The sequence below is a fragment of the Dipodomys ordii genome, unplaced genomic scaffold, assembly GCF_000151885.1.
Source record: "Dipodomys ordii isolate 6190 unplaced genomic scaffold, Dord_2.0 Scaffold212, whole genome shotgun sequence".
Taxonomy (NCBI): domain Eukaryota; kingdom Metazoa; phylum Chordata; class Mammalia; order Rodentia; family Heteromyidae; genus Dipodomys; species Dipodomys ordii.
In genome coordinates this window covers 457,367-482,156 of record NW_012267428.1, presented here as the reverse complement: position 1 = coordinate 482,156, position 24,790 = coordinate 457,367, and the positions used below count along the sequence as shown (strand labels likewise).

The following is a 24,790-nucleotide window of genomic DNA, read 5'->3' as shown; positions in this document are numbered from 1 at the left end:
CCTTCCTTCCTTCCTTCCTTCCTTCCTTCCTTCCTTCCTTCCTTCCTTCCTTCCTTCCTTCCTTCCTTCCTTCCCTCCCTCCCTCCCTCCCTCTCTCTATCTTTCTTTCTTTCTTTTTTTGTGAAAGTTCTGGGGGTTGAACTCAGGGCTTGAGTGCTGTTCCTCAGCTTTTTTGCTCAAGTCTAGCATTCTACCACTTGAGCCACAGCTCCATTTCAGACTTCTTTTGGGTAGTTAATTGGAGATAAGAGTTTCATAGACTTTCCTGCCTGGGTTGGCTTTGAGATGTAATCCTTAGATCTCAGCCTCCTGAGTAGCAATGATAAATGGTGTGAGCCATTTGCACCTGGCTTGCAAATAGTTTTCTTATACAGCTCTATGAATGATCACAGATGAACAGCTGTGGTTGAGTTTTGCTGATCTCCCAGTGATGTTTCTTCTATGTCCCTTTCCATCCCCATCTCCTTTCTTCTTTCCAGAGGTGACTGTCACAATGAAAATCCTAACAGAATTGTGTGAGGGCTCTATGTTTGTCTTGGGCCTTGTCTCCAATATTCAGCAGGGCTAAATAGAAGGGTAACACAGCTGGTCTGAATATTGAATTGGGGCACTGCTCTTTTCTAGACTCCAGATGGTGACATTGGTTCTTTCTGTGTCTCAAACCTGCTAGTCTTGTAACTGACCCAACCTCTCAGACTTTTCACTCAGACTGGAATTACACATCATCTGCTCTCCTGATACCCCGCTTGCTTACTACTGAATACGAACTTCTCACAGTCCATAACTGCATTATTTATAATAAGTCTCTATATGTAATACATATGTGCATATACAGATACACACATATATACACCTCCTATTAGTTCTGTTCCTTGGCAGAGACTAACACAGAACATGACTTTCAAAGGAGGATGTGGGATCTATCACCCCCTTATAATGATCACTCCAGGGAGCAGGCTAGAACAGCCACTTCATGTAGGAGCTCATCAGCGCTGAAGGCCCTTATGAGAAAACTGGATTAATAATAGAATATTAAAAGCTCTGTGGGTCCCCCTCCCAATTTTAGCATAAGTGCTAACTATATTTAGGAAGAGATATCTAAGTGGAACAGTTCATGCTGCTCGGGAAAGACCAACACATTATCTCCCCATCCCCACACCAAAGGACAATGGAGAAGATTTCACATGGGTTATGAAAATCCCACAGTGCAACCTTACCGATCAGAATACCCGCTTTCACGGGCGAACCTCTGAAATGCACCCATGGGATCAGAGCCTGTGCTTAGGATAAACACCAGGGGTGTGGAGTTGGACATGTCCTGATACAGAGTGGCCAGGTCCACGGGTGGAGTCTCTACAAACTGTTTCCCAAGATTCTCTATCACAAAGTCTGTAAGAGCAAAAACAACCTGAAAGTTGGAAAGAAAAAAATATTAAAAATCGTTTGTTAGATAAGGATCCTCTGCAATTGCATCTTAATTGTCTTCTCTTACTCCTCAGAGGGTAGTACCTGGATTTCTGTACATATTCTTTCTTGATTGGGTGGCCTTCTTCCTAAAGACATATATTGATGGACATGCACATGCTTATCTACTGATAGCCATGGTTCTCATGATGAACTGTTGTTTTAAGAGGATGGTCCCGCTCTGCCATTCTTGTCCATACACATCAGCATGGACTTCTCTTCAGTTGAAAGGCTGCACATGTATGAAGTTCTTCCCTCAACTGAGTCATAAGCCTAGTAACCCCCAGACAAGATCTCAAGTACCCAGTTTTGGAGGGTTATCAATAGTGTGGCAGAGTTGCCAGGAAAAGCTTCTCACTCAAGTTATTCTTACTGGCCTGGACCGCCTTCTGTGGTATGGGTGTGGGCTTTACAGGGATCTGTATGAAGCTACTAACTAGAAGAAAAGACAAACTGTCAATAAAGTTGCCTTCAGCTTTTGAAGAAAAAAAGAGGATGGTCCCTCATCGATTTGTTAACTGTAGTTCCTGCTCACTCACTGAGATCACATTCTGAGACCTCCAGTATGTACCCCAAACTGTGGGTACTTTTATATACATACATATATATATATATATATATATATATATATATACACACACACATATTTTCTTTTTCTTTTTCTTTTGTTGGTCATGGGGCTGTAACTCAGGGCCTGGGGTGCTCTCCCTGAGCTCTTTTGCTCAAGACTAGCACTCTACTACTTGAGCCACAGCGCCACTTCCAGTTTTCTAGTGGTTAATTGGAGATAAGAGTCTCACAGACTTCCTGCCCAGGCCAGATTTGAACCTTGATCTTCAGATCTCAGCTTCCTGAGTAGCTAGGATTACAGGCATGAGCCACTGGCACCCAGCGTACACTCTTCTTATGCTCATTCTTCTGATGATGTTAGATGATACAAAGTCTATGTGATGATGTAAAGGGCATCTCAATCTGGCCTAGGGCCATGGCCTTGGATGATTCCCTCTGTGGCCAGCTGGGGAAGGTGCTTGCCCATTTAGGTGCTAACTAGAAAGGTGTTATGGTCCAGAAGGAACAGCTCAAGGGGCTAGCTCTGAAACTAAGTGTACACTCATTTGGCTTCTCTGACATTCATTTCATTATTATTTTTATCTAAAAGATTTGTATTATTAACTGTTCATTTTCTTTTCACATTTGCTAAAAGGCGCTCCTGTCAATACTCAAAACCAGTAATTTGTTTGTAGGGCTGCTATGTAAATGCCCAAATGGTAACACTCACAAAATGCATTTGAATTCAGACAGCTTCTCTTGAAAGTAGGACACATTTCTCTTTATAATGTATAGAGATCTACGTGATCTCTCTGCACCCACATCTCTTTTCATTTTCCTCTGACACCTGGATTTAAACTCAGTACCTAATGCTTTGCTCACTGGCTGGCACTCTACTAACTAAACTACCCCTCCAGTCCTGAAGGGTTGGTCATTTCTTTTTTTCTTCCCATACCAAGATCTCCAGAAACCATTTTTTAGTTTTTTAATTCTGGTGTATGTGACTCTGTAATGTTCATAGACCTCTTTCTAGTTTTGTTGCTTGATCTTTCATATAGTCTTTGGCTTAGGCCCTGAGAGCATATTTGGAGGAATATTTCATTTGTTTTTTGTGCCAGCACTGGGGCTTGACCTTAGGCTCTCATGCTTTCCCTTGGCTTTTTCACGCAAGGCTGGTACTCTCGCTTAGCCACTGCTCTACTTCTGGTTTTTAGGTGGTTGATTGGAGATAAGAATCTCACACTTTTCTGTCTGAGCTGGCTTTGAGTTACAATCTTTAGATCTCAGCCTCTGGAGTAGTTAGGATTATAGGCATGAGCCACCAGCGACTGCATAACATTTTTTTTTTTTTTGGCATCGATATGCTGATGGAATACGAATTCACCATTGAGAAACACTAGTTCTCTGTGCCCAGGAACCCCTACCCAGAAGGGAGTGATTTGTATTTTTATGGTGAGAGAAGATAAGCTTAAGTATTTGGGAATAGTGACTTTCTGCTGCTCCTCAACACTCTGTGAAGACACCAGAAGCCATTCAAACCACCATCTTAAATGGGTGAATTAGGTGCACATAAATTTATGCTTCAGTAAGGCTGACTTTATAACCTTCTCTTTATCTTCAATAGTGGCATTTTTTGGGTGCTACTTGTGTTTGAATTCAGGGCTTCTACCTTGGTATCACTTGAATTACACCTTCAACCCTTTTTGCTCTGGTTATTTTTGGGATAGCCCCTCACTTTCTGGCCAGGATGGGCTTTAGACTACAATCCTTCCAATCTCAGCCTCTCAAATAGCTCGGATGACAGGCACATAGTACTATAATGGCCTCAAACCATAATCCTCGCATCTGACTCTCCTGAGCACCTTGGAACTTGTGTCAGCCACCACACTTGGCTTTAAGTGGCATCTTTAACATATTTAGGTGACTCGTGGTTACCTCATTTCTGTGACACAGCAATGTCTTCGCAAGCAATAGTGCAAAGCATTAATGAAGATGTGGTGGGGAATTTTTCTTCTACAGACTATTTTGCTTAAATAAATAGTCAACAATTAACACCAAAGACTTAAAGTTCCATTTATACAACTGGAATCTCCCAAGTTGGGAAAGCCTTGCATTTGTTGCTCTAAGTGAGATCTCACCCTTGGGATTCTGATTACCTTGTCCTCTTCCCTCAACAGAGAAGAAACTGGCTGCTAGCCATTTCTCCTTTCTGGAGGTTGGAGGAAGCCTGGACTGAGCTGTTCAAGTGCTCCCTCCTCACTGTTGTGAAGTCCCAGCTAAAGGCAAGTTTGACAAGCCCTGTCCCACTTTCACAGATGTTGTAAGTTCCTTCATGATTCTCCCTTTAAAGCATTATGTTCTAGTACAGACTTTATGTTCTTAGTGTCATTTACCAAACTTGGCCATTTAGTCTGAGATAAATGCAATAATGATATTTGGTCAGCCAGATTTAATTATAATATCTAATAACCATGATACTGTCTTTTAATTGAAAAATAGCCTACCTTTTCCTCTCTACAACACTTAATGAGAATTAGCTTGTGGAAAGAGCTCAGTTCTGAAATCCAAGATGTCCCAGTTGCTTCATTTTCCTCTTCTACAGTCATTTCAGGATAGCTTTCCCCAAACTGTGGGTTAATATAAGCCTCAAAATTTCCTGAAAGGCAATTTAAAGACATGCTTTAACTTGAGTTGTTTTCATTCTTAAATTAAATAAGTACATGTGTGTTCATTTTAAAAAAGCCCTTCTTGGAGGGAATGTAAACTTGTTCAACCACTCTGGAAAGCAGTGTGGAGGTTTCTCAAAACTAAACATAGAACTATCTTATGATCAAGCAATTCCACTTGCGGGCATTTGTCCAAAAGATTATAAACCAGGGTACAGTAAAAGCCCCCACACAACCATGTTCACTGCAGCACTGTTCATCATAGCCAAGGTATGGAACCAGCTCAGGTGCCCCTCAATGGACAAATGATCAAGAAAATGTAAGATATATATATATATATATATATATATATATATGTAGCAAAATTTTATTCATTCGTTAGAAAGAATGATATTGCATCATTTGCAAAGAAATGGAAAGATTTGGAAAAAAATTATTTTAAGTGAAGTAGGTCAGGTCCAGAGAGACTAAAGTGGTATGTTTTTCTCATATGTGGAAGCTAGAATTCATTTATAAGCATATAAGTAAATACCTTGGGTGGTATGCAGGTGCATAGAAAGGTATTAACTGAAATATGGTAGAGTCAGGGGAGATCTCAAATGGTGCAATTATTTCTGTACTTTTTTTTTTTGTCGGTCATGGGGCCTGAACTCTGGGCCTGGGCGCTGTCCCTCAGCTCTTCAGGTCAAGGCGAGTGCCCTACCACTTGAGCCACAGCGCCACTTCTGGCACAATTCTTTAAAAAGGTGAAATCAAAGGTCAGCAAGATAAACACCAAGAAACAGTGGTAAGAGCAGGGGTGAGGTCAAGGGGAGAGGGATTGACAAATGAAGAGAAGGGAGGGGAATGCAGTCAAGAATTCAATGTATATCCTACAAAATTAAGAAAAATAAGGGAAGGGATGAGTTGGGAGGGATAAGTGACATTAATCAAGATGCATTATATTCATAAGCTGCTTTGTTGAGTGGTAGCTCCTTTGTTCAACTACTTAAAGATAATAATATAAAACCCTCTATATTTTCAATAAGTTTTTTTTTTGGCCAGTCCTAGGGTTGAAATCTGGATCTAAGTGTGTTCATACTTGAGCGTTCATACTCTACATACTCTAGTGCTCTACAACTTGAGCCACAGGTCCACTTCTGTTTTTTTGTGGTTAGTTGGAGATAATAGTCTCATATACTTTTCTGCCAGGGCTGGCTTCAAACTGTGATCATCAGATCTCAGCCTTCTGAGTAGCTAGGATTACAGGTATGAGCCACTAGCACCCAGCTCTTATTAGAAGTTATAATCAAAAGTGTAAATGCATTCATCTTACCCTATTCAAAGTAGTTAAAAATAAAGCATTTAAATGAGATCACACACATAAAAAAGCCCAACAGCAAACAAAAACTAAAACAATAGAGAGGCTAAAAAATAGGGATGCATTATGCCAAGCAAATGTGAGAAAAAATGGACGTGATAAGTTGGATAAATTAGAATTCAAGGCAAATCATTGAATGAGAAAATGTAAGTCAAGTTATATTAATTAAAAAGCAGAGAAAGAAGGATCTCAATTAGAGACTAGCCTGGACAAAAGTTAGAGTGACCTATTTTAAAAACAGGCCAGGTGTTGTGGTCACGCCTCTAATCCTAGCTACTCAGGAGGGAAAGGGAGAAGAAATATAGTCCAAGGCCAGTCTTGAGAAAAGCATTAAACTCAATTTGAAAAATAAATTAAAAAAGCTGGGTGTTGGTGGCTCATGTCTGTAATTCTAGCTGCAAAGGAGGCTGAGATTTGACTATCCTGGTAAGAAGTCAGTCCCAGCAGATAAATCTAAGAGACTTTTATCTTCAATTAACCAACAAAAACCTGGAAACAGAGGTGCAGCTCAAGTTGTAGAGCACTAGCCATGAGAAAAAAAGTTGAGTAAGGGCACAAGGTCCCGAGTTCAAGCCTAGCACCATAAAGAAAAAACAAAGCAGAATGGCAGGGTATATTACTCAAGGTGTAGAATACTTACCCAGCAAGTGTAAGGCCCCAAGATCAATCCCTAGTACTAAAGAGTGTCATAATAAAAACATAACACAATATAAATATAACACAATAAATGTGTCAGATAATAACATAAGAATTCATCATATAATCACTGTTGGAGGTAAAAGAGAAAGCAGGCAAGACATAATAGTGATGAAAAATGGTGCACAATTACCAGCCTATGATAGAAGGACTGAAAATTCCTGCATGTGTAATTTGAATGACAAAACAACAGACAAATAAACTGACATCTATACGTTATGCCCAATAAACAGAATACAACGAAGTATCTCCTCCCCCACCAAGATAGAATATAAACAATGAACTTGTATCCTAAATGACAGAATTCTCCTTGGTCCTACAATGTTTATATCATATAGTATGGGTTAGCACTGGTTTCTGTTGGCCTAGGTATACTGTGTGCGTTAAGCCTCACTGAGAGCAGACATAGCCAGTGTGTTTTCCATTGATGAACAGCAGGTTAAAGAGATGGCTTGAATTTTCAGGCTGAAAACCCCTTTTTCTTTCTGTCTATGCTCTCATAGCCTGATAAAAGCAACTGAAGAGCTCGATGACATAAAAAAATTTGGTGCCATGATGACTGTGTCCTCACTATCTTTGCAAGACTTTTGATCCACAGTATGATTCAGGGCCAACCTCATCATACCATCTTTGATTGAAGGGGTTGAGTTCCTTTGAGGATGAGGTAGCTGAAATACTCATTGTAAATTAAAATAAAACCAAAGCAACCCACCTTCCAAAACTTCCCCGGAGGTTCTCATTTATTACATGATCACTATCGCACTAGTGTATTTATTTATTTATTTATTATGCCAGTACTAGGGCTTGAACTCAGGACCTGAGTGATGTCCCTTAGATTTTTTTTTGTTCAAGGCTAGTGCTATACTACTTGAGTCACAGTTCCATTTCTGGCTTTTTGCTGGTTAATTAGAGATAAGAGTTTCACAGATTTTCTTGCCTGGGCTGGTTTGGAACCACAATCCTCAGCTCTAGCTTTCCTGAGTAACTAGGATTATAGGTGTGAACCACTGGTACCTGGAAAGGAGTAATTTTAAGGAAAATATAATAAATATAACTTGAATTTCAATTTAATTTGTGTGTGACTGTGTATAAGTGGTATGTTTGTGTGAGTGCAAGTATGTTAGTGAATGTGAGTGCATGTGTATTAGTGAATGTGAGAGTGTGAGTGTGCATCTCTGTGTGTGTGTGCATGTGAATGTGAGTAAAAAGGGTCTGACTCATCCACTTGAAGTCAAGAAAGAGACCAAAAAGAAAAAGCTACCCTCTTCTCCAGTCTTCACAAAGAAGATAATGGAAGCAAGTCCGAAGAGACCAGAGCTTCTCAATGTCATTAATATTGACATTATGGACCAAGTAGTTATTAATTGTGGAGGTTGGTCTGAGCTTTGTTGGATGCTTAGTAGCATCCTGGGATTCTACCCACCAGATACAACCAGCAGCATTCCAGTTGTGGCAAACAAAAACGTCTGCAGACATTGTGTTTTCCAGGGAATAAAACCCTCCCCTATTGAGAAAAATAGGAGACCAATAATTGTAATAAATATCTTGGATTAAAAACTGATTGTTAAACAACGAGGACTCTCCCGCCTCAAAACCCTAAGATCCCACTGAAGATACTAAAGCCACAATTAGAATACAAAAGGACTGGAAATAGAGAATAGATTAAATATAGAGATGGTGACCACTAATGAAATTTACTATAATAGTACTAACATTAGAAAATATATTTTAAGGTAAAAATCTTGATGAAGCAGAAAGAGAAATATTATTTAAAAAGGAAAAATTTGCTAGGGAGATAATCTACCTACATCTATCTGTGTAACAGCATAATTTTATAAGATATAATGGCAAGTGTTCCAAATTTATAAGGACAAATGGTCAATCAAAGTGGTGTACCTTATTACATTCCCTTAAAATCTGACAGATAAAGTATAAACATCAATAGGATAATTAGCAAGTTGGAGTTAAATGTCATGCATGGAAACTTGCATGTAATAAATGACACATGTGGAATATTTTCCTGAACTTGCATGGGTTACAAAAAAAGGTCTAAATAGTGGCAGAAGCAATTTCATTCAAACCATTAATTATGCATAATAAAAAAGATGGGTCCCCAAATTCTACATGCTTTCAAATGGAAAAGGCAGCCCTAACTGTAGAGACAGATGAGGGGTGCCAAAGGGCTGTCTCTTCATTTGGATGGTGGCATATAAGTATTAGGCTTATGAAGGTTCATCAGGTTGTTCTTCTAATTTGTGTTCTTGTCATATAAATTATCCTTCAAGATCTTTAAAATATATGGAATGTAGCTACAGTAGCACTGGAGGTGAACTCTATGTTATATACAATTTGTAAATAAATCACAATATGCCCTGTTTGTCAGTCAGAAATTAATTTATGCCAATAAAAAGTTTAAAAAATGGACATAAAGTAACTATTATAACAGTTACTGAGCCAGTAATAAGAGTTGCTGGGTTCCAGTGGCTCATGACTGTAAACCTGGCTAGTCGGGGGGTTGAGATGTAGAGGATCATGGTTCAAAGCCAGTACAGTCAGAAAAGTCTGAGATGCTCCATCTCGTAAAAATAACTAGCAGCCGGGCACTGGTGGGTCATACTTGTATTCCTAGCTACTCGAGAAGCTGAGATCCTAGGATTGCTGTTTGAAGTCAGCCCAGCCAGGAAAGTCCATGAGATTCTTATCTCTAATTAACTAGCGAAATAAATCCAGATGTGGAGCTGTGGCTCAAATGGTAGAATGCTAGCCTTGAGCACAAAAGCTCAGGGAAAATGTCCAGGCCCTGAGTTTAAGCCCCATGACAGGTATACATACAACAAAACCCCAGCAAATAAAGCAAGACTGGAGGCATACCTCCAGTGGTAAAGGGCTAGCTGAGCAAATGTGAGGCCTTGAGTTCAAACCTGGGTAACACCAACTATATATAATTCACGGACCAAGAACTGAACTCAAGAAATTGTGAAAATAATCAATCCTCAATTTCTTAAATATGAGAAATGAAGAAACTTTGTAGTGAAACACATTGTCATTGCAGATGAGATTGAAGGAGACACAAAAATCAGGATTCTAGAGCTTATACACAACCCCTGTACATCAGGTACTTTTTGTCATATTACCTATGACTATGGAAATGGGAAATAATAGTAAATCTCTTGTAAGGCCTTGAAAAGCTGGAAAGGATTCTTCCAAGTCCCAGCATGCAAACCATGTGGCAGGAAGTAGCCAGGGAACTTCCGGTTTAGGTGGGCGCTCCTGAAAGAAGGCAAAAGCTAAATAAGTAACAGTTTATAAAGGCAGCCACAAAATGCTCTTTCACCTTGTTTAAGGGAGCAATCAAGCTGTAATAACTCATTAAAATTTTTTTTCCTAGGACAAGTAATAAGACATGGTGCTACAGAAGGGTGTTGAGTCTCTCCTCCAGTGGACCTCTGCACAGAGGATGGTTGATGAAATATAATTGAATTATGAACCATAATGCCATAAGAAGGCCAAGGTTGCTTCTCGGTCTGACATGCACAGAGACCAAAGCTTTCTTCCAGACTCTGGCACAGCATCTCACATCAGTCTGTGGAACTAGAGTTCTCTAGAAGGAAGGAGAGGCTGAGGAATGGAGCACATCAGTACTGAGACAAGGGCAGGTCATCTCAGCTGAGACAGCACATATTTAATTACTATAGATATATTTAGAAGTCTCTAGTGTGCCACCTGGCAAGATTACATACATAGATGGTAAATAATTTTATAAGAGTGAGAAATAAGCTGAGCGCTGGTGGCTCATGCATATAATCCTAGCTACAAAATCTCAGGATCAGAGTTCAAAGCCAGCCTGGGCAGGAAAGTCCATGAGACTCTTATCTTCAATAAACCACCAGAAAACCGGAAGTGGCGCTGTGGCTCAAGTGGTAGAGTGCTAGCATTGAGCTGAAGAGCTGAGGGACAGCACCCAGGCCCAGAGTTCAAGCCTCATGACTGACAAAAAACAAAACAAAACAAAAAGCAACAACAAAAAAACAAAAACAAATCTCATAACTTACAACTGACCTATTCACAGTATACAATCCAGGTAGGCCTAGTGGCTCACATTTATATTCCTAACTTCTTAGGAGGTAAAGATCAGGAGAATTACAGTTTGAGGCCAGCCAGGTGAAAAATTTTCAAGACTCCATGTCAACAACACCATGACCACCACCAATATAAAAAAGATAGGTGCAGTAGTATGCACCTGTCACCCTAGTTTGTAGAAGTATAAATAGAAGGACTGTGGTCCAGGCTGACCTAACAAAAATACAACTACCATTTTCACAAATAATCAAAGCAAAAGGGCTTGGGTATAGTTCAAGTTACCCCTTGCTTAAAAAGTATGAGGCCCTGGGTTCAAAACTTTAGACAACAAACACATATATAATCCAATGACTGTAAGTATATTAACAGTTATAGAGCTGGGTACACACACAAACCCCATCTATGTGCAGCTATTACCACAGTCCATTTTAGATCCTATATAAAAGATAACCAAAGCAATGGGTGCTGGAGGTATAGCTCAAGAGGTAGAGTGCCTGCATAGTCTTTTTTTTTTTTTTCGGTCGAGGGGCTTGAACCCTGGGCTTGGGCGCTGTCCCTCAGCTCTTCAGCTCAAGGCAAGCGCTCTACCGCTTGAGCCACAGCACCACTTCCAGTTTTCTATTTGTTAATTGGAGAAAAGAGTCTCAGGGACTTTTCTGTCTGGGCTGGCTTTGAACTGTGATCCTCAGATCTCAGCCTCCTGAGTAACTAGGATTACAGGGGTGAGCCACCGACGCCCGGCTTGCATAGTCTTTTACTAGTGTTAATCATGCTGTTTCATGGATTATGTATTTTTGGTCCTGGAAATACTGAATAAACGTTGATATATCCAAAACCAAAACAAAAACTTCAGGAAAAATTTTTGAAGATGGTTGTTGGGTATTTTTAAATTTTGAGACTGATGGGTATTTAAAACACATTTTATATACACGATGGTATTTAAAACACATTTTAAACTGATGGTGTTTAAAGCATATTTTAAACTTTTCAAAATATGCTGCTCATGAAAAGTAGCAGCTCATACTGGAATGGACAAGGGCTTTAGAACCTTAGAATCAAGCCAGACACTGGTGGCTCACACCTGTAATCCTAGCTACTCAGGAGGCTGAAATCTGAGGATTGCAGTTCAAAGCCAGCCCAGGCAGGAAAGGCCAGGAAATGCTTCTCTCCAGTAAACCACCAGAAAACCAGAAGTGGCGCTGTGGCTCAAATGGTACAGCACTGGCCTTGAGCTGGAGAACTAAGGGACAGTGCCCAGGCCCAGAGTTCAAGCTCCATAACCCCCCCAAACAAACAAAGGAACAACAACAACAACAAATACCTTAGAATCAGACTCTTGTCATACATTAGTGTGTTCTGGAAAGTTCTTTAGCTTCTCTGATTAGCTATACAAAAACATGCTTCATATTTGTCAGGTGGTCAACTTTGCATAAGATGTTTACACCCTCTAGCTCACTGGTTAGTCATGCAGGTGAGGATACTGTGCTGGATGCTGTGCTGCACTATAACCTGGGCTTCCCTCTCTGCAGCTCCCTCTCCAATGAGCCAAACAGCCAAACTTACAACCTGCAGCTGCCACAGTCTCCATGGAGCATGGGAAGGTGCTTCTCTACCTGGAACCACCTTTTCCCTCTGAATGAGGAACAGTTACCTTTTCCATCCCTGAAGAACCACGCAGGAAGAAATTCCATTCGGCTTCGGTTACTGATCCGTGCTGACGCATGATGTCCACACAGAGCATAAAGCTGTAGATGAGCTTATGCTGTTCAAACAGCCCCCTGGAAACATTGATGTAGGCAGTCAGGAGAGTTTGTTCCAGGAGTGTGTTCAGTCGCTGACGTAGGTCATCTGACTTCATTGAGGTTTCAATGGTTGTATTGAACAACTGTGAGAAAGAGAGAACAATATCTCTGAATTAAATCATTCTCTGTGAAGGAAAAAAAAATCCCTGTTCCTTCTCTTCCTCCCTACCTCCACATTCAGTGAGCAAGATCGCAGCACGGAAGGTGAACACTGTCCTATGAGAACAATCTAGAACTCATTCCAAGTCGACACAAGTGATACTTATGTTCCCTCTCCCGTTTACCAGAAATAGACTAATGCCAAACTCTGGACAATGTTCAAAATGTGTCACTTGATAGAAGAAACTCTGAAAAAATGGAGATGAGCTTACAGGACCATTTTTTTTCTCACATTGTCGGTTTATAGTTGATAACTTCTTCCTTTAGGAAGAGAGCTGTTAAAGACCAGGTAAGGTCTTGCATTATCCTTAGTGTTTTCCTAAGGTCATTCTCAGGAAGTGGAAAAAAATATGCTAGAATTTGTCTTGAAATAAGAAAAGCTGACTTAAAAAAAATAACCTTGGGAGCAGTTTCTCCCCTAATGGTGTCCCATCTTATAAGGACACTGGAAAGGCAGCTGAGATGGTGTGGATTGATTAGAAATGGCAAGGTCAGATTAGGCCTACCCATTCCAAGTACCATCTAAGGCAGATCCCCAAATTCCTGAGGCCCCAGCTGTGTGGGGAAGCTGAGGAGAGCCTGAACACACAGGTCTGCCCAGAAGTTACAGGGTGAGGGGATCATATAGCAGAGACTGCTATATGACTGCAAAGTTCAACCAGGGGAAGATGAGTCATGTGCCACAGCCTGAGGGACAAAGGTGAGAAGAAACTCTGGCAGTTCAAAGCATGGGAGATCAAAGCAGACTGGAAGCTGGCAGCCAACTGAGGACAAAGAAATGTGTTTTGTCTATGTCAGTGACTTACACTTGGAATCCTAGCTGTTCTGGAGGCTGAGATTGGGAGGATTGCATTTTATTTTTTTAAAATTTATTTATTTTTTATTGTGAAAATACTGTACAGAGGGGTTACGATGGGCAAGATAATGAGTACACTTCTTATCAAGCATTGTAGCCTCCTCCTTTGTTTACCCTTCCCATCCCTTCCCATCCTCCCCCAGCCTCCCCCCAATCCTCTCCCATCTCCCCCTCCCCCCAGCCGCACCAAAGTTGTGAAGTTCATTTTCGACATAACGACTTGTATATCTCATTGTTGCAATGGGTCCACCTGTATCTCTATATAAACGATTTGTTTTTCCCCTTCCCCTCCACAAATTATACCCACATCAAATATAGTGAAAGCAGGGATTATACTTTGGGTGAGGGACATACGAAGCAACAAAGAAATAATCTTATAAATGTGTTAGAAACAATTGCATGAAAGAAAAAAAAACATTTGAATACATATCTTATTAAAGCCAGCTCAGGTGTCCTGCTGCTAAGTCAACAAGGAGTGAAAATACCCTGTTCGCCAGAGATTCGATCAAACTCAACTGTGAGTGTAAAGATAAGGTAAAGAGACAGAAATAAAGCCAGAGAGTCTCACAATCATGGGAGGAACAAAGGAAAGCATTTCCTTTTTCCTTCCTTCTTTCTATCCTTTTTTTTTGTACTGATCTTGGAGCTTGACCTCAGAGTGTAGGCACTGTCCTGAACTTCTTTACTTCTGACTTTTTTTTTTCTGGATAGTTTATTGGAGGTAAAAGTCTCATGGACTTTCCTGACCAGCTGGCTTCGAACCACAAGCCTCAGATCTCAGCCTCCTGAGTACTAGGATTACAGGTGTGAGCCATTGATGCCAGCAGAGGTTTTTCTTAAAGCCAGTGGGAAAGAGGAGAAAGACTGTTGTATAAACAATCTGGGGGAAAAAAAAGACATGAGAAGTGAGCTTGGTTGGAGTTGGTGCTGTTAGTAACTAACACAGACAACACTAACACAGATAACACTAACAGCAGAAAGGAAATGGGACCACTGCAGAGAAAGTATAGATAAGTGGAGGAGAGCTGTGACTCGTAGAACAAAAGACAGACAGGCAAGAAGGAAAACACACAAATTAGTTGAGGAAACCAAGAGAAAATGTGTCTTGCAAAGCAGCTTTCTTCTCTTCCTCTCCAGTGTGCTGTGCATACTGGGTATTGGAATCTTTAGGAGACATAATGATCGCTCTTCTTCGATACTGAGGATTGAACCCAGGTTCTTATGCTTGTTTGAATCATGCTTCCAGTCCATTTGCTTCTCAGGTTTTTTTTTTGGGGGGGGGTAGGGTGGGGTGAGGGAGAGATAGGGTCTCATGTTAACTTCTCAAGCTGGCCTTCCACCTTGATCCTCCTACCTTTGTCTCTCCAGTGGCTGAGACTGCAGGTGTGCACCATCATTCCTGATAAGGCCATACTTGAAGCATGCCTCTGCCCTCCAGGAAAGCTCTACCCAATAACCCAATTTGATCTCATGGCTGTTCTGTAGCAGGAATGCTTCAACAGGATTTATAGGGAAGCCACAAAGATGGAGCTCACCACCACCACCACCACCATTGCACTTACCTGTTTAAAGTATTTTAATGAATACTGATACATAGGATCTATTTCTGAAAGGCTTGCAATGACAAAGTACATCACAGAACCTTGAGTGGCTACTGGGCGATACTTCTCCCGGGCCACATTGATCATCTGCTCAGTGGACTCTGCTTCTTTCAGCCTGATTTTAATGGCACCAGAAGTGATCTGCATAGACATACAATAAATTCTCAGGGGTCTGTTTCAGAAAATACTGAGGACTTTTTTTTTTGGGTCCGGTCATGGGGCCTGAACTCTGGGTCTGGGCACTGTCCCTCAGCTCTTGCTCGAGGTTAGTGCTCTACCACCTGAGCCATAGCGCCACTTCCGGCTTTTTTCTTTTTGCTTATGTGGTGCTGAGGAATCGAACCCAGGGCCTCAGGCATGCAAGGCAAGCGCTCTACCACTGAGCCATCTTCCCAGCTCCAGTACTGAGGACTTTTGAAGTCAGTTCTTGGAGAGAAATCAGACAGAATGACCTGGTGATTTTAATAAGGGGGTTCCAGAGCAATGGTGAGTCTCAGGATTTCCTCTGGCTGAGCTGACTCTCCCTCTTTCTGGAGTTCTGGCAAAGGGGAATGGGAAATTTAAGAAGCCCTGAAAAGACTAGATCAGGACTTCTCTAAGATGCCTATCTGAATTACTCCAAAACAGAAACATTAAGGCAGCACTACCAAAAATGGATCTCTTAACTTTTTCATGAGCAATGCAGACATATGTAAAGAAAGAAGGGACACCCAGGGAATGCCTAAAAGCGGGGCAAAGAAACATTGGAAGGAAATGATCCTATAACCCACCCTGGATGGAAAAGATGGTTTAATATTAGTATTCTTTTTCTGGCATTGCCAGGGGTAGACATAAGGAAACACCTTACAGTAGAGGGAGAAGCTGATGTTTGTGAAGGGCTATGGAACTAAAGTGAGGAGCTGTTTCCAAGGTCTTCTGTTGTTCTTTTGTTTTTCTTTATGGCTTTTTTTCTTTGTGGCTCTGGGAAGGCTTTTGGCTTTCTAAGATTCTCTTTTCTATGTCTCATAGTCTCTCTATTACTGTCTGCTCCTGTTTCCTCCCTCCCCTGCTGCTTTTCAACATAGATACTCCTGGGTTGGGAGTTCCTTTTCTTCAGAAAGGCGTTAGTGCAGAACCACAGAAGTCATTATGGGATCAGCATGTCAGTGTTGGCTGGATAGAAGGAGAGCTGATGGGAACCATCAGACTAGACTTCTGTCTAAATCAGTGCTTACCAATAGAAACCCAATGGCAGCCACATAGAAGCCTCAAATTTCCCAGTTTATGAAAAATAAAATGAAACAAGTAAAATTAGTTTAAACAATGTTTTGTTTAACTTAACCAAAATCAATGTGCATCAATAACAATAAAGATTACATGTTTAATACAAGTATTTGAAATCTGGTGGTTTTTTTTGGGGGGGGGTTCTGGTCGTGGGGCCTGAACTCTGGGCCTGGGTGCTATCCCTCAGCTCTTCAGCTCAAGGCTCTACCACTTGAGCCACAGTGCCACTTCTGGCTTTTTTTCCCCTCTGTTTATGTGGTACTGAAGAATCCAACCCAGGACCTCATGCATGCAAGACAAGCACTCTACCACTGAGCCACCTTCCCAGCCCCTTGTGTGTTATTTTATACTAGCAGCACATCTTAGTTCAGAAGCCAGGTCCTGAGTGGTCAATGGCTACATTTGCTTAGCAGCTACCTCCACACTGAAGGGTTTAAATCTAATCTGTTGACTCTACCCAATAGGAAAAGGAGGGGAAGGATTTAATATAGAAGTTGTGTCTAGGAATCAGAAGACTCGAACTCTCCCTGTATTTAGGCACCAAGGGGAAGTAAATAGTAGAGTTGGGGGAAATCTTTAATCCTGGACACAGCCAAAGCTTTCATGGAAATAGAAAAGGGAAGTCAATGTGGCACCAGTTGGGTCATGGAGGCCCAATAACAAATATTTCCTTATTCCCTAGGAAGCCTCAGGCTTTGATAATGCAAAATTGGGAAAGTGGAGCAGTCTCTTCTTCTTTTTCTTTTTTTGCCAGAGAACACTGGAACTCTTATACTTCAGCTGGGTTTGGTAACTACAGTCTGGCTTTAGCAGTGCTTAGAGAATATAGGACTTGTTTTAAAATAAGAAACTTGCAAGTTGAAGGGAGTATAAGCTGCAATCAGAAGTAGGAAGAAATGATTCCACTTGCCTTTGATTCTTGGAGGGTATCAATAAGTTCCTCATTGTCTAGAATATTTCCTTCAGACTGAAAGAGCATTCTCAGAATTTTATCTTCAATAGCTTTCAACTGGTTTTTGTCACTGTTGATCCTTACAATGAGCTGAATTCTTTGTTCTTCCAAGTCAGGTTTTTCAAGTCGCACCACATCACTAGACCCAAAGTTGGAAGACCTGAATTACCCTTTGTCGGTGACCTAAAGTTATTTTTATGTCTCTTTCTATGTTTGTAATTGTTCTTATTTAGAGAGCTATTAAGCTAAATAGTCATGCCACTAGCCAAATCTGAATGCTCAATTTGTCTCTTCTACTGTCAGCTCTGATTCTTAGTCCTGTGTTTCAGAGATCTGTGCCTACCATCATTATGACAGCCTTTACTAACTCTCAAGAAACTTGCTTCTGGCTCTCTAACATTTGATCTCTCTCTCTAATTAGCTTGAGCCAAGCTGAAAATGCTGCCTACATTATTCTATTTTATATTGATGTGGAAGATTGAAAAAAAACCCACCACTTTTATGAAACACCCCTTTTAAGCTTTAAAGTATGCAGCATTATTTACTATAGCTAAGATATGGAACCAACCCAGATGCCTCTCAGTAGATGAATGGATCAAGAAAATGTGGTACATATACACAATGGAATTCTATGCCTCCATCAGAAAGAATGACATTGCCCCATTTGTTAGGAAATGGAAAGGCTTGGAAAAAATTATATTAAGTGAAGTAAGCCAGGCCCAAAGAAACATAGGTTCCATGGTTTCCCTTATTTGCAATATTTAGTATATGTCTGAGTCAAACAGAAAAGGTCAGATAAGGTGATGTTAGGGAAATGAACCCTAAGATATGTATTCAAATGTTTTTTTTCTTTCATGCGATTGTTTCTAACACATTTATAAGATTATCTCTTTGTTGCTTTGTATGTCCCTCCCCCACAGTATAACCCTGCTTTCACTGTATTTGATGTTGGTATAATTTGTGGAGGGGAAGGGGAAAAACAAATCGTTTAAATAGGGATACAGGTGGACCCATTGCAACAATGAGAAGTACAAGTCGTTATGTCGAAAATGAACTTTACAACTTTGGTGGGGGGGGGCAGGGAGGGTTGGGTGGGGGGAGAGGATGGGAAGGGATGGGAAGGGGAAACAAAGGAGGAGGCTACAATGCTTGATAAGAAATGTACTCATTTCTTGCCCATGTAATTGTAACCCCTCTGTACAGTATTTTCACAATAAAAAAATAAAAATTAAAAAAAGAAGAAATCCTGTAAAAATATAGTTATCATTACTTGCATACATAATACATGTATCTGTTCTTATAAAAAAATATGAAGTCAGAGTTTCTTTTCTCAGGAAACCTTTCCATCTCAAAAGCTTAAGTCTTCCTAGTGGTGATCACTATGTTTGACATATGTTCCAACGTACATCCTTCTAAAGCACTTTCTCTGAATGTGTACTTACATATACATAGACATGGAATAAACTTGAAGATATAACAATAAGTAAAAAAAAGAGCAAAACAGTAGGTTGTCTGAGTGGATTAAGGGAAGTCCTTGAAACAGAATAGGGTCTAGTGCCACACTAAAAGGACTGAGAGTTTTGGTCTCAGTGTCTAGGAGGCAGGGGGTTGAACTCTGGTGTTCAGAATGGTGAGGGCTTTCAAGAGCAGAACAGGGAAAATGAACTAGATGATGGTTTCTCAGGATCCAGGTGGACTGAGCTGCCCTCTCCACAGAATACAGGCCACCGAGTCCCCTTTTAGAGCCATCAGTCATGCAGAAGAGCAGGGAGATTCTGCACCTCCCCTCTCCCCCACATGCTGGTCTCAATATTGCCCTTCTCCTTGGGCACTTTTTGTCCAGGCAGTTTAGTGACATAGGTAAGTTTAGCTATTCACAGAAAAAAATGGTATGCCAAATGTTCAGTCATGTTTTTAGAATACATCAATAAAAGGCTTTAAAATTCCCTTTAAGTGGAAAGAAATGAACGTGGCTTAATTTAAGTTAGCAGCTGGAAGAATTTCTAAAAGAAACAAGGAAAATAGGTCTTAGTTCAGTGGTAACGGATATAAACTGGGATGATCTTGACTTGAACATAAAGTACACTTTTAAATAACATGAACTCAAATTATGTTTTTGAAGTTAATATACACATGTTTGTCAAATATGGTCATGTGCTGCATAGTGACATTTCTGTCAATAATGAACTGCATTTGTAAGATTTGTAAGATTATGTGCCATACTAATGTACTGATGTACTATCTTTCTATAAATACTCTTTATGATTTTCCCTGACAACACATTTCTCAAGATGTATCCTTAATGTTAAGTGATACATGTTTATTTAAATATTTATCTATCTATCTAATTAGTTATCATTGAGCTATCACATTGGTTTTAACCATAGTAACATTAGTTTTTTTTATTCTTTTTCTTTTTTTCTCAAGGTTGGTGCTCTACTACTTGAGCAATATTTCTGTCTGGGCAGGCTTCAAATTGTGTTCTTCAGATCTCAGCCTCCAGAGTAGATAGGATTATAGGCATGAGCTACAGTGCCTAGTACAACATTAGTATTTTAAGAAAAATTTAAAAACTTTTGCTCTTGAGCCTCTTGCTAATTCTGACCACTAATATTAATAATTCATAATTCCATGTTTTGAAAAATCAGAATTTAATCACATCCAGAATATACCAAGGGAAGATGTTTACTTTTTTGAAGTGGACCATTGTAGACATAATTAACTATTCTAATGAAATATCTAGAGACCAGTGAACCCAGGGAGAGTAAATTTGGAGTTGCTGTTTCTTCACAGATGGGAAACAGTGAGTTTATAGCAACAACAGAATGCTGGATTTCATTCATTAGCTGGCAACCAGAGGGACAAGGTGGAATTTAAATAAGTCTCTGACCTCTTTGAGAAGACTCTAGGTCAGCTCAATGGCTGTGAGCAACTGTAACAATGGTGAAGAGCTTGGCCATTTACTATTTTTTAATATATAGTTTTTAATGTAAAGATACTGTACAGAGGGGTTACAGTTATATGAGTAAAGTAATGAGTATATTTTCTATTGAGCCTTATTACCCTTCCTTTGTTTTTCCCTACCATCCCTCCCCTTCTCACCTCCTCAACTCTTCCCCACCCCTCGAAAAGTTGTAAAGTTCATTTTCAACATTCTGTCTTGTATGTCTCATTGTTACAATGGGTCAACCTGTATCCTTATTTCAGCATTTTGTTATTTCCCTTCCCCTCCCCAAATTAGAAAAACATATATACAAGATGCAGGGCACCAGAATCAAATACAGTGAAAACAGGGATTATACAATGGGGGTAGAATATATAAAAGGAACAAAAAAATTCACACAGTACATTATATATTATAAGTACATTAAAAACAACAGCAAGAAAGATAAAACCTCTTGTGTCCCTATCTTGGTGTTCATTTCACTTATATCATCTTATATGGTCAAATAAGGGAAACCATGGTACCTATGTTTCTTTGGGCTGGCTTACTTCACTTAATATAATTTTTTCCACGTCTTTTCATTTGCTAACAAATGGGGCAGTGCCATTTTTTCTGATGGAGCATAGAATTCCATTGTGTGTGTGTGTGTGTATATATATATATATATATATATATATATACACACACACACACACACACACACACACACACACACATATACACACATATATATATATCACATTTTTTTAATCCATTCATCTACTGAGGGCATCTGGGTTGGTTCCATATCTTAGCTATGGTAAATAATGCTGCAATAAACATAGTTGTGCTGGTAGCTTTAGTGTGGTCTTGTTTGTGATCATTTGGGTAAATGCCCCAAAGTGGGATTTCTGGGTCATAGGGGAGCTCTATGTGGAGTCTTTTGAGGAACCTCCATACTGCTTTCCAAAGTGGTTGAACAAGTTTACATTCCTACCAACAATGCAGTAGAGTTCCCTTTGGCCACATCCCCTCCAGCATCTGTTATTAGATTTCTTGATTATAGTCATTCTAACTAGGGTGAAGTAGAATCTCAATGTTGTTTTGATTTGCATTTCTTTTATGGCTAGAGAAGTTGAGCATCTATTCATGTGTCTAATGGCCATTCTTACTTCCTCTTCAGAGAAGTATCTCTTTAAGTCTTTAGCCCACTTATTAATCGGGCAGTTGTTTCTTTGAGGATTTGTTGTTGGGGGATATAATTTTTTGAGTTCTAAGTATAATTTAGATATGAGACCCAAGACAAGGATGTCCACTCTCTCCACTTCTCTTCAATTTAGTATTAGAATGCCTAGCAAGAGCAATAAAACAAGATGCAAACATAAAGGGGATCCAAATAAGGAAAGATGAAGTAAAACTCTCCCTCCTTGCAATTGACATGATCTTGTATTTAAAGAGTCCCATGGACTCCACTCCCAAGTTACTTGAGCTGATTCAAAGTAGCAGGATACAAAATCAACCCTCAAAAATCAATGGTTTTCCTGTATGCCAATAATGAGAAGCTCGTGGCTATAATCAGGAAAGCAACTCTTTGTGTAATAGACCCACAAAAAATAAAATGCCTAGGAGTTGAGTTAACTAAAGAAGTGAAGTACCTTTATGATGAAAACTTTAAAATCCTGAAAAAAGAAATTAAAGCAGAACTAAGGAAGTGGAAAAACCTGCCATGCTCTTGGATTGGGAGGATTAATATTGTGAAAATGGCAATACTGCCAAAGGCTATCTACAAATTCAATGAGATACCTATCAATATCCCAATATCTCATTCTTCAAGGAAATAGAAAAAACAATAAAAAAATTCACATGGAACAATAAAAGAGCCAAATAGCAAAAACAATCCTTAGCAGAAATCGGCCATTTACTTTTTTATTTACGTTTTTCTTTCAGTCCTGGGGATTGACCCCAAGGCTTTGTCCTTGCTAGGTAAACACTCTACCACTTGATTCATGATTTCCTTTTCCACCTTTAAAGAAGTTTGTTTCTGAGATCGGGTCACATGAACTTTTCCTAAACTGGCCTTGACCTCTTCTGTTTCTTTTCTTTTCTTTTGTCAGTCATGGGGCTTGAACTCTGGGCCTGGGCACTATCCCTCAGCTCTTCAGCTCAAGGTGAGTGCTCTACCACTTGAGCCACGGCTCTACTTCTGATTTTCTAGTGGTTTATTGGAGATAAGAGTCTCACAGACTTTCCTGCCTGGGCTGGCTTTGAACCATGATCCTCAGATCTCAAGCCTCCTCAGTAGCTAGGATTACAGGAGTGAGCCACCGGTGCCAGGCAATCTACTGCTTCTTGAGTAGTCATTTACTATTTGCTTGGGTTGAGTTATGTGGGATGCTTCTACACACTAATGTTTTTTCTTTGTCAAACTTCTAAGCAAATGCCTTCTTGTTTCCATTCCCTTCCTTCCCACTTCTTTCTTTTTTTTTTTTTTACCTTAACAATTGGTCCTCCAGGCCTGATTTTGTTACAGTGAAATTGATGATGGTGACTTTAATGCATACCTGGAAGAGAAGTATAGAAATGCTTAAATGCACACTGATAAAACAAGTAGTGCTTTCTTTATTGGAACATGGCTCATCATTATCCAGAGACTGCATTGCAGTCTGACTGTGCATGCACTTCAACACTCTAAGCATGATGTGCCTTTCAAATTCTATAAGACTTCCGTGGCACAGTACCATGAGGCAGGGGCCTTGGTCTGCTTTTTGTCTGGGTGAGCCAGGGCCTGAGTTCCAACTAGACAGTGAGGAGAGGGTGATTGGAGACTACAGGGGCAAGGGGTCCTACAAAGAAGGAAGAAGGAGAATGGCAGGCATTGTTAACTCCTTTCCCCAGGGGGAGAGCCACCACACAAAAATCTGACTGGCAGCCCATACCTCAGGCAGATAATGGGGATTTGACATCTTGGTGGTCATATAGAACCGGAAGTTCTTATCGTAATCAATGTCTGAGTCTCCAAGACGAATGAGTAGTCGCCCACCACTGATGAACGTTTGTTTCAAAAGAACGGGTTCTAGAGCTGGATCCAGGGTTTCTCTGAGCTTAAAAACGGAAACAAAACAAAACAATGAAAACAAAGAAGAATTAAAATGCATAGCATAAAACTCAAAATTCCTTAAAGGACCTCAAAATTTACTTTAAGCATTTTTTAAAACCACATTTTATCTAGATATCTATGTGTCTATCTCACTGTCTTCATACTACTTCCAACAGTGTGTATTTGCCAATGATTATATTACCAACAATCTAAGGACATAAGAACAGATGAAGCAAGTGCATTTATTTAGACTAATCCTGTACACTATTCACCCCTATAGGAAATAGGCTAAGAAAGGACCGGCTAGGGAGCATTGCTACCCCTCAATAGTACCCGTACAAGTCAGGGCCTGTCTATTTTATGGTTATTCTAAGGGACTGGCAAACTATATCTTGAAACCAAACTTCTGAGCTGAGAGTTAAAAAAAAACTGTTTCAAAGGATTATAGAAACAACCCCCCCAGCTAAATAATATTAAAATAATACGAAGAAATATCTGCACAAAAAGTTTAAAACAACCAATTTTCTAACGTTTAAGGCTCACAATGAGCCCTATGAATTAGCAGTGTTAGAAAGCTTACAATGACCCTGTTAACACCAAAACGCTGCCTGAAAGTGAAAAATTCATTAACAAACAAAGTACTTCTTATATGAGAATGTACTATTATATAAAGAGCAAACCAATGGCCAGCTTATTTCTGTTGAGGTGAAATCTCATGTACTTTCACTGCTGAGCTGGCCCAGAACTGTAATCCTCCCAATCTTAGCCTCCTACGTAGCTTAAGAAGATTGGTGTATACCACTGCACCCAGGTATGGACTGAGAAAGGGTCTGGCCCTGAACTTCTATCCTCCCATTTTCAGCCTCTCAAGTAGCTAGGATTACAGATGTGAGCCATTGGTACCAGGCTTGATTTATGCCACTTGTATTGTGCGGTTGTGGTCTGTGTAGAATTCCAGATGTGATCTGAGAGCTTGGGAACTAGAGTAAGAAAAGGAAGTGAAAGGCAAACCTCTTCTAGTAAGACAGGTAAACCAAGTCGGATGGAATTTTCAAGTAATCGCAAGAAATTAGTATCTGTAAGTTTAATGATCTTTAACCCATTTTTGCTTTCCTTGTTCCTTATCCAGCGATTGGCCTATATAAGAGAGCACAAAGGGACATTTTATCAAAAAGTTTAGAAGTTTTGTGCAATCTAGAAGCACACTGGAGACTTAAAAAATGACAAAATAAAATGATCTCTTATTCAATACATTTAAGTTTAATGTTTAGAAAGAGTCCTCCTTTAGTTCAAATTTAAAACAAATAAAGAAAAGGGTCACC

General features: G+C 40.0%; 1 protein-coding gene across 1 annotated transcript in view; it reads right to left on the bottom strand.

Annotated features, from left to right (window-relative positions):
• The window catches only part of Dnah6 (dynein, axonemal, heavy chain 6), a 195,288-nt gene that overhangs the window by 20,560 nt on the left and 149,938 nt on the right, over nt 1-24,790 (bottom strand). Inside the window, exons 52-60 of the mRNA XM_013035434.1 lie at nt 24,480-24,605; nt 23,308-23,472; nt 22,865-22,932; nt 17,407-17,587; nt 15,195-15,374; nt 12,467-12,700; nt 9,870-10,005; nt 4,518-4,669; nt 1,218-1,408 (exon numbers count right to left, since the gene is read on the bottom strand). Of these exons, the coding sequence (XP_012890888.1) occupies nt 1,218-1,408; nt 4,518-4,669; nt 9,870-10,005; nt 12,467-12,700; nt 15,195-15,374; nt 17,407-17,587; nt 22,865-22,932; nt 23,308-23,472; nt 24,480-24,605 (1,433 nt within the window). The remainder of the gene's footprint in view (nt 1-1,217; nt 1,409-4,517; nt 4,670-9,869; nt 10,006-12,466; nt 12,701-15,194; nt 15,375-17,406; nt 17,588-22,864; nt 22,933-23,307; nt 23,473-24,479; nt 24,606-24,790) is intronic.